This window comes from Numenius arquata, chromosome Z, assembly GCF_964106895.1.
Source record: "Numenius arquata chromosome Z, bNumArq3.hap1.1, whole genome shotgun sequence".
NCBI lineage: Eukaryota > Metazoa > Chordata > Aves > Charadriiformes > Scolopacidae > Numenius > Numenius arquata.
The window spans coordinates 31264041-31273272 of NC_133616.1; the positions used below are offsets into that span (position 1 = coordinate 31264041).

Here is a 9232-nt window from a genome sequence, read left to right on the forward strand (position 1 = left end):
TAGATGAGGATTTGAATAACTTTTTTATATTTAAAAAGTAATGTTCCTAGTATTTGACATTTGCTTTGTGTTAAAGGGTAAGAATTTTGAGAACTTGCTGTAAACTTCCTTTGTATTATTAATCTCTCGGTTCAATAGTTTACGTTCTTAGGGCGAAGTTGATACTAGATGCTAAGTCTTCCTCTTTTTGGTAGCAGGAGCACTGTTATTTAGTTCTATTGATGCTAACACTTTATGAACTGATGTTTCATTTACACCAGTGCTGACCTAAAAAGCTGATCAGATACTCTCGAAATACCTGAACTTGCTATGTCTCCTTGCTTTTGGTGATCCCTCAGTAAATTAATTGAATATTGACTTAGATACGAATTTTAGCTTCCTGTAATGCCTGGAGAGAACTTTCCAAACTGCCCTTTTGATAGTTTTGACCTGTCCTTTGGTGGGTTCTTTTTTTTAGCTGTGGGGGAGCAGCTGCTAAAATCTCAGTCAGCAGACACCTTTGTAAACATGGAAATGGACACAGGGGTTTCAAACACACCTCGGAGTCGCAGCTGGCTTGGCACTATCGGCTCCTCTCAGAGAGAGCTTGACACAGTTTCATCCCATGGACCACACATGCAAGATGCATTCCTTTCTCCTTTGCTAAGTAAAGGTTAGTCACCCTTCTGTCTGCTCACTAGAAAAATGCACCTGGAAGTACGCACTTACATTTTGATATTTGCATGCCACTGCTGTGTTGTTGCTTCTCAACTGCTGATAACCATAATTCAGAGGAGAAAAAAAAAAAGAGAATTTGTTGAAAAGTGAACTGAAATTTTTACAAGAGAAAGATAATGCCCATGTCATGCATCTTGAAGTACTTGAAGTAGAATATGAAATTGATATTTACTGAAGTTCCTTTTTAAAAGCTCAAATGTATGGTCAGCTTCTGAAAATACACAGGGGAATTTTATTCCCTATGCATCTTTTCTGACCACAGTCAGAGACAGGAAACATTTGTCTGAACATTCATCTCTTTGTCTTACTCCCTCAAGCATAGAGCAATGTTTTCAACAGTCTCTACGTCATGTGATTTCCACTTCATTAGGGGAAAGACCTATGTACCTTACCTATGTAGTATGAACTACAGTCTCCCCAAGATGCTAGGGCCTCCTGTCAGAATCAGAGCACTTGGAGTTACTGTTCAACAAGTTGATGGACTTCAAAACATGAAGAAAGAGTGAGGTTCTGTTCCTCTGCTTGAGCACTGCCTCATTCCTTTTTCACTCCTTTCTCTTGTTTATTACTTCTGGAGACTGCAAGAAGGCATTAGGTTTAAGTAAATTTGTTACAGAACACTACAAAAAAGCATAATTTAAATGGAGAAACTTTATTTCTCTTCTTACTGCACTATCTTTTACTGCTCCCTGCCACTACCACTGTTTAAACAAGTATCTCACTTTTTTTCTGAGCTGGTTGAAGACCTTTGAGTTCAATGGGCTTCAGTACACATTTTGAAGCAGTTTATTTCTAAAGTGAAACTAAATTAATAGTCTCTAAAACATTGTGAGCTGAATTCTAATAACAATAATTTCACAGATAACTAATCCAGCAGTGGTATTTATGGGCAAGAAGCTAATAAAATAACTTTCTGACTTTCTAAATATTTTCCACAGAAAAGATGCATCTACTTTAATACGGAAATCATTCTGGAGGGTGGGTGCCTTTCTGACTCACCACTAGAATGGTTTTAGCTTTGCTGTCACTGCTCCTGTGAGAATTCTGTGGCTACATCTACTCCTCACCTACTCTTCATATTTTTATTGGAAACACTTAGTTCTTTTTGTAGTTAGTGCAGGTGATTATTTACATTACCAAGCATTCAGAATCTTCAGGGTTTTGTATGAAGAAAAGAACTTTGTTAAAAATGAAGATGTAATACTAAGTTAAAGGTTAAGAAAGCAGTATCTTTAGACAGACTACAGCCCTTCCTACAGATTTAATTGTAGGATGTAATGTAGGACGTAATGTAGGATGCATCTTACAGCATGTAAGAGGTTGTCACTGCTCTTACAAGTGCCAACACATCTTTAGGATCCCTTATTGATATTATTCTGCAGGATTATTTTTATTTGATAGAAAAACTACTGCATTCCTCTGATAATAGTTCTACTGTATATGTGTGACAAGAAGAATGCTGAAGTGGGTTGGCCCAAAGTAACTTCTTAGCCCTGTGACACACAGCAAAGCATTACTGTGTAATTTGTCCGTTTCTGTAGGAAGTAGTTCAGAAATTCTGGGTCTTACTAAAGTAAGTAGTTTCTTTTTTCCTTATATTTCTGAGTGTTTTTGATAGGTGACGAATGCAGCATAGGTTCAGCAACAGACCTGACTGAAACAAGTTCTATGGTGGATGGTGACTGGACTATGGTGGATGAAAACTTCTCTAGCCTCAGTTTAACTCAGTCAGAGCTTGAACATATCTCTCTAGAACTGGCCAGTAAAGGGCCGCACAAGTCACAGGTCCAGCTGCGGTGAGTAATGTAATCTTTGCATTTGAAACTTAAAATGGCTTGTATGCAGCATTTGTAGAAAGAAACACTGTCTACAGAATCACACTGGGATTTTGTCTTCAGAGTGGAAAAAGAAGTAAGTAGACTGTTTTTCCATGTAGGTACTTGCTACATATCTTCATGGAAGCAGGATGTCTGGATTGGTGTATTATCATAGGCCTTATCCTCAGAGAATCTTCAGTAATCAGCCAGGTTTTCAGTATAATGCAATCCTCTGATATTGATAGAGAAATCTGTCAGAATATCAAGACTGGCCTACATGCTGTTGACAAATGGGCTTCTACAGATTGGTAAGTGTCACTTTCCATCTTTGTTTTCATTCCAGTTGTAGGTAATTAGTTACCTAAAAAGTAACTTTGAATTATCTCAGCCATAGCTGAAACAATTATTTAAAAAGCACTTTTGCAGAAAATTTCAGGACACTTAATACAGTCATGATCAAACTGGAAAAAAAAAACACAACCCAAAATAACCACTCCCCCCCTCCCTTTATTGTTCAGTTATGGTTGCCTTTTTCCCTCTATTAAAAAAAAAAAGGTAAGTTTCTGTACAGGAAGGATTAGAGAAGACACTGATTTATATTAAACATCTCCCAAGAAATGCTGTTTTTCAGGCATATGACAGAAGTACTATTTTTGAATTCACTCATGCTGTTCTATCTCATTATTTTCCTAGCCCTGGGTACAAGCCATTTTTAAATATCATCAAACCACAGATCCAGAAACTAAGTGAAATAGCAGAAGAGCAAGTACAGCCAGAAGCTTTTCAGCCAGTGAATCCTTCTAAGGTTACCGAACAAGTGAACCCCAGAGCTGAGGAAAGCAGGACTTCGTTGAGCCATGGCACTAATCCTCAGAGTGATGCTGGCAGCGTCAGTGTGAGCAGGCATGAAGAGGACAAGTCTAAGACAGAGGATGAGGATTCATTCCAAGAAGGCAGTTATGACTGTATTGTGTCTTAAACGGAAGATGAACAACTTCCCAAGCATCAGGTGTGAAAGGAAGCAAACCAGCTCTTAAACATGCTTCCATGTTTTGGGTGTGAACTCTCTTTTTTTTTCTTTTTTTTTTTTTTTTTAATATTTCAATCTTTGAAATCTTTAGTGGGGATAATTAAGCAGCAGTTTCATCTGGTAATTTCAAAAGGAGGCAAGATTTTTTTTTTTAATGCTTCTTCAGACTGCAGCTTTAGGTTCTGATACTTAAGAGTGTTGAGAGAGACAGTGAATACAGACTGATGTTCATCAGTATCTTTACATCATCAACATGTTCTGAAGAAACTACTTATCTTTTGCTTGACTTTAAAAGGTGAAGAGGGGATTAAATTTAAAAACTGTTATCCTACGTAGCTTGCCTGCCTAAGAAATGTCTGATCAATGCAGTTCAGATTTGGTTTGATATCTGTATTTTGTATTAAAGGACTGTAAAATATATATTGTATGTTTCTGTGAATACTCTTGTACAAATACTCAAGGTTGTACCATATTTGAAGGTACCTGTATGTATTGTGCATGTTTCTAGATGACTAGTAAAGTTAAAGCAGAGTTGCACTTCTTTCTGGATGAGGCATACTTCACTGACCTAATGTCGACACAAGGTGGCTTACCTGTTTTTTTTACTGCCGCTTGCAGATCTTGTGGTTGGGTTTAAGGGATTGCTGAAGGTTATTTATTTCATTGTAAATTCTTTTCTGAAAAATGGATTTTTTAAATGTAAATAATCATCATATACTCTTGCTATGGAAAATTAGTTTAACAGCTCATACGTAAGCATTTTTCAAACATTTTATAATATGCATACTTGTAACTAAAACATATTTAACTTTCATACAATGTTATGGAAAGCTGGCTGCAGAAGTCTGTTGCTTGGAGGTACTTATTTTTTCTAGCTGCTGTCCCTATGTAATAACTACCTGTAACAGTATTAATTTAGATATTAGCTTGTTTGTACTGTGCAATCTGAACAAAAATGCAACATTACTCATTTTATACAAAATAAACTAGTTTATTTTTTATAACATCACTTGATTACTGACATGGACCAAACTAGTCATCATAGGGTAGTTAACAGCATCTGTTGCTTTTCTAGTGTAGTTTCTAAATGCGCATCCATTTAAACTCTGAAAATTAAAAATATTCACAATTAAGTTGAAATAAATTGTGATTTTTATCATCTTTATTTCCTTTGTAGATAGGATCAAGTGCTTTAAAATGTACAAATATTAAACTGTTGCTTTAGAATGGCTTTACTAAGCCAATACAACCAGTACAAGTGCAATAATTGCAAGTATTACTCGGAAAGCTGAGATTTCAGTGAACGCAGCTTGAATTTCCATTTAAGAGTTGAAATGAATATTGAACTTACAGGAAAGAAACCTGGTTAAAGAGTCCCAGCATTAAGCTTAGTCTGCGTTGTAGCTACTGGTTACACATGTCTATCATACCTACAAGCCTGTTGTGATCTGACGTCAAAATCCATTATTGTTATAAGGGGATACTTAAAGCTTTTTTTATGATAAAAAAACTTGCTTAATCTACGTTAAAAGAAATAAAAACTGTGCTTCAAGTTAATATTTTTCTGTGATTCTGTGGTAATGATGTAAGCCAAGCCCATCCTGATCAGCTTTCTGCTGTTCAGGTTTGGGATTTGTACAAGTAAACACGTACATTAACTGATACACTAACATTCTTAATACTCGTATCTTACTACCGTGCTACTGTTGTTTAGCAGTTAAATCTTTTTAGTTGTGAAATTTTAGAAGTTTGTACTACCTTAGTAGTAATTATCTCTATGCAAATCTTATGTGCTAATTTTGTATTTCAATTTCACTGCTGTTATACCTGTAATTAAAAGACAAATGTATTCAACTTTACTTGAAGTTACTCCTGTGGAAAATAACTATTTCTGACTTCAAGACATTGGTGGTAAATTACTGTCAATTAAAACTGAAGTAGGTTATCTCAGAGAAGCAAAGGAACCACCCAAGGAAGACTCTTGTAGTTGGCCACATCATACACCTATGGCCTTTTTCACAGGATGGAGGTATCAAGCTTCTCAGTTTAAAATTACCATATTAGTGCATCTTTGAAGTTACATCCACCCATTGTTTTGAAAAGAGGTGTCTTTGATTTAGGGGGCAAGGGTGTGGTAGCAAGGGCGGGGGCTGCAGGGGTGGCCTGGGTGAGTAGAGCCCAGGAGCTGCCCCTGTCAGATGCCCTATGGGTGACAACTGAGCCCATCAGCCAAGCTGGTGGCCCCTCTCTGGTAATGTATTTGTTTAACAAGAGGTAAAACATGCTGTGGGAGAGGTGAGTGAGGGCAAAAATGTGAGGTGAGGGAGGAGGAGGTACCTCAGGCAGGAACAGAGATCCCTGGAGCCTGAGCATCTGTACAATTAAACACATAAATTAACCAATACACTAACATTCTTAGTATCGTGGTGCTGTTGTTCAGCAGTTAAATCTTTTTAGACCATGGTGAAGCAGGCTGTTCCCCTGCAACCCACTGTGGAGCACAGAGCAGATATCCGCGCTGTATCCCATGGAGGACCCCACACCACAGGAACCCAGGAAGAGCCCCTGAAGAAGCAGGCTTTCTGGCAGAACTGTGGCCCATGGGGAACCTGCCCTGGAACATTCTGTTCCTGAAGGACTACCCCAGCGAGAGGATGATCCGCAGTGGAACAGTTAATGAACAACTGGATCCCAGGGGAGGGACCCCATGGTGGAGCAGGGGAACAGTGTGAGGAGGAAGGAGCAGCAGAGAGGAACTCTTATGGACTGACCGTGACCAAACCCTTGACGTACCATCGCTGATCCCTCTACACCACTGTGAAAGAGGAGGTAGAAGAGTGAAGTTGAGTCTGGGAAGAAAGGAGAAGTTGGGGGAAGATGTTTTGATTTTTCCTTTTTGTTGCTATATTACTTTATTTTTAATTGGCAATAAATTCAGTTTGTTTTGCCTGTTACAGGAACCAGTGAGAAAAGTCCCTGTGTCAACCCATGAGCATTTCATCTCATTTTCTCCTTCTGGCCTGCTGAGGAGAAGGCACAAGAGAGCGGTTTGGTAGGCTCCTAGCACCCAGCCAAGGTTAACCCACCACAAAAGTTTATTCACCTACAACTATGCACTGTTACCTCAATCTTAACATAGGAAAAATGGGCCATTTAACCAGTTGAGCAAGAACATTTTCTACAGAATTCCAACTCACTGTCTCTCACTTTGCTTATCCAGCTCACGTAAAACTGGCTGCCCTGGTTCTCAAGAGCCTGGCCTCCTAAAGGGTTTAGCATTTAATGGCATAGAAAAATGTCAATTTCCTCCTTCACTAGTATTTCCATATCACCAAGTTTTCTTGAGCTGGTTCTCATCCTGCACAAAATTGCCTCTGAAAAACAGCAACAATGCTGGATTCCTTGCTTTCCATTTAAAAATTCCCACAGAGTATACTTGCAGAACTGCTTGAGTCAAGTCACATTTCTGAGGATAAATTTTCACCATCGCTTTTGTCAAACAAAGGATGTTTATTTTTCACTAGTATGTTTTAGTCCAAAGCAACCAATTTGAGCAGTTTTAGAGCTGAAGTGTCTGTAAGTTACAGGTGGAGATCTACTGCTAAGTAAACAGAAATACACAAATGCATGATCTAGCCAGAACCTGTACAAAAGAGGTCCCTTCTTTTCATGATATGAGAGCACTTTTCTACAGCTACAGTGATATTGTAAGAGACGATGGGTGACTTGTTGAGGGTCAGGTAAACTGGCTTCTGCTGAAATAAAAAATAAGGCCACAGACCCAACTTACTGTCTCATCATAGTTTCCAATTCTAGAGCTGAAGATTGTTGAGATATTCTAATGGGCAGTGAGATGAATGCCAGCTTATGGTGAGTAGCAAAAGTAGTTCCAGTGTTTAACATAGAAAAGGGAGGAGCTTTCTCATACCACTTGGAAGGAAAGGTACAACTTGCTCTTGCTGAGTTTTCTATTTATCCTGTACCACCTTAAGAAGAAATAAACTTCCAAGTTTTTGCTACTAGAGCGCACTGAGAAGAGTCTTCACAAAAGCCCAGAACTGGAGGCTAAACAGGTCACACGTAAGGCACCCAACCACTCTTTCATAACTTTTTTCTAATTATTGTTTCCTATCAAAAAAGAAACACACCACCACCCCCCACAGAAAAACCAACATCCCCGAATAAACCATGCGTGGGCAGCTTTATAAGACAGTTACTTAAATTCACCTGTACCTATTGGCTCTGAAGCTTGCATTTGTTCCAGAGTCCCAGACGAGACTGGCAGAATTATTCCTTTCTATATGAACTACTGCTAACTTTCAAGACTAATTCTGACACCGTTCTGAAACTGAATTTTTTTTAAAAAAAAAAACACAACTGTTTTTTTTTAATGGACAGTGATGCTTCACACCCTGCTTGAAACTGAGGTAGCAGTGACTAAATCTCCCTGAATTGGCTTATACCTCTTGCTCAAGTCTCAGCTTTATCCTTGGCATGTTCTCAAGCTTTGACAAAACCATAAGGTGTCTTAACTCAACAGAGCCTCTTCTGCAGTGAAGTGGGAAGCCTGACTAATTTCTATGACAAACATCCTCCAAGACTGGAACAGATTTTCATGAAGACTGACAATCCATGTTCTATCTTCAAAACAGAAGTCACACTTCACATTGTCTAACCACACAGTTTTGTGACTGGATTAGGGTTACTGACCTCACATGGCTTTTTAACCATCCTTCACTAAGACTGCATACCAAGTTCTAAAATGGGTTATCCTGCAGGCTCCTTCCAGATTATTACCAAGAACTAGATTAGGGTTAGCTCCCAGAAAAAAGTACTGAGCAGCGTTATCAATGCAGGCAAACCCTTCAGCAGCTCTGCCCCATACGCTACAATTAGCTCTGTATAGACTTGTTAGATCTTGTTGATTTGATTAGTGTTTTTCCAGCAGGCTTGCAACCCAACCTAAATTGAAGAGACTTATTAAAAACAAGTCTTGCTAACACAGAACAGCTCCGCTCCGCTCAACAGTCTGTCAGTCTGTGTATGATAGGTGCAATGAACAGAATTCCAGCTATCTCAACACAGTTTCTTCAAATGCATAGTTGATAAAGTACTTATTTCTGAAGCTCTTTTACCTATAGATACGTCACAGAGTCCTATGTATGTTAATAGAGAACATAATAGAGTCTCAAGGCCACCAAAAGTTGGGGAAGAACTCCAGCAATAAGGAAGAGTAAAGCAATTTAGAGAAGGCTGTGAATGTGAATTGTTTCAGATGAACACAGGGGAATTCCACTCAACTGGCTGCTTACTGCCCTTGCTCAGAATGAAGACTTTTTCTACTACCATGCCCTTCTAGCCTTAAAATTACCAGCTGCTTGCTTTTTGTATACTTCACAGAGTAAGACACACAATACTTTTAATGAGAAATAATAAACCACAGTAGCAGAAGACTAATCTGCTCATACCAAATGGGAAAGCAGATGGACACTGAAACAGCAAAATTTTCCATCTGGTTTTTCTACCCGTGATCAACAATAAGTTTGCTCTCAACTATCAGTTTTGCAAAAAATACTTAGCTCTGCTACCAGTGACTCTTCCATACCACATCTTGTTTCAGGAAGAACCTTCCTCTCCAGGCACCCAGCCAGAGCTCTCATCTTACACA

The 9232-nt window shown here is 38.7% G+C and overlaps 1 protein-coding gene across 3 annotated transcripts in view; it reads left to right on the forward strand.

The window, feature by feature from the left end:
• RIC1 (RIC1 homolog, RAB6A GEF complex partner 1) overlaps window positions 1-3513 on the forward strand; it is a 48452-nt gene extending 44939 nt beyond the window's left edge. For 2 of the 3 annotated variants that reach the window (XM_074166409.1, XM_074166410.1), the window contains 4 exons: window positions 458-652; window positions 2336-2513; window positions 2654-2842; window positions 3228-3513. In XM_074166409.1, coding sequence (XP_074022510.1) covers window positions 458-652; window positions 2336-2513; window positions 2654-2842; window positions 3228-3513 — 848 coding nt within the window. Of the gene's footprint in view, window positions 1-457; window positions 653-2323; window positions 2514-2653; window positions 2843-3227 lie in introns of all 3 variants that reach the window. The other variant, XM_074166408.1, reaches the window with a different exon arrangement.
• The last annotated feature ends 5719 nt before the right edge of the window (window positions 3514-9232 follow it).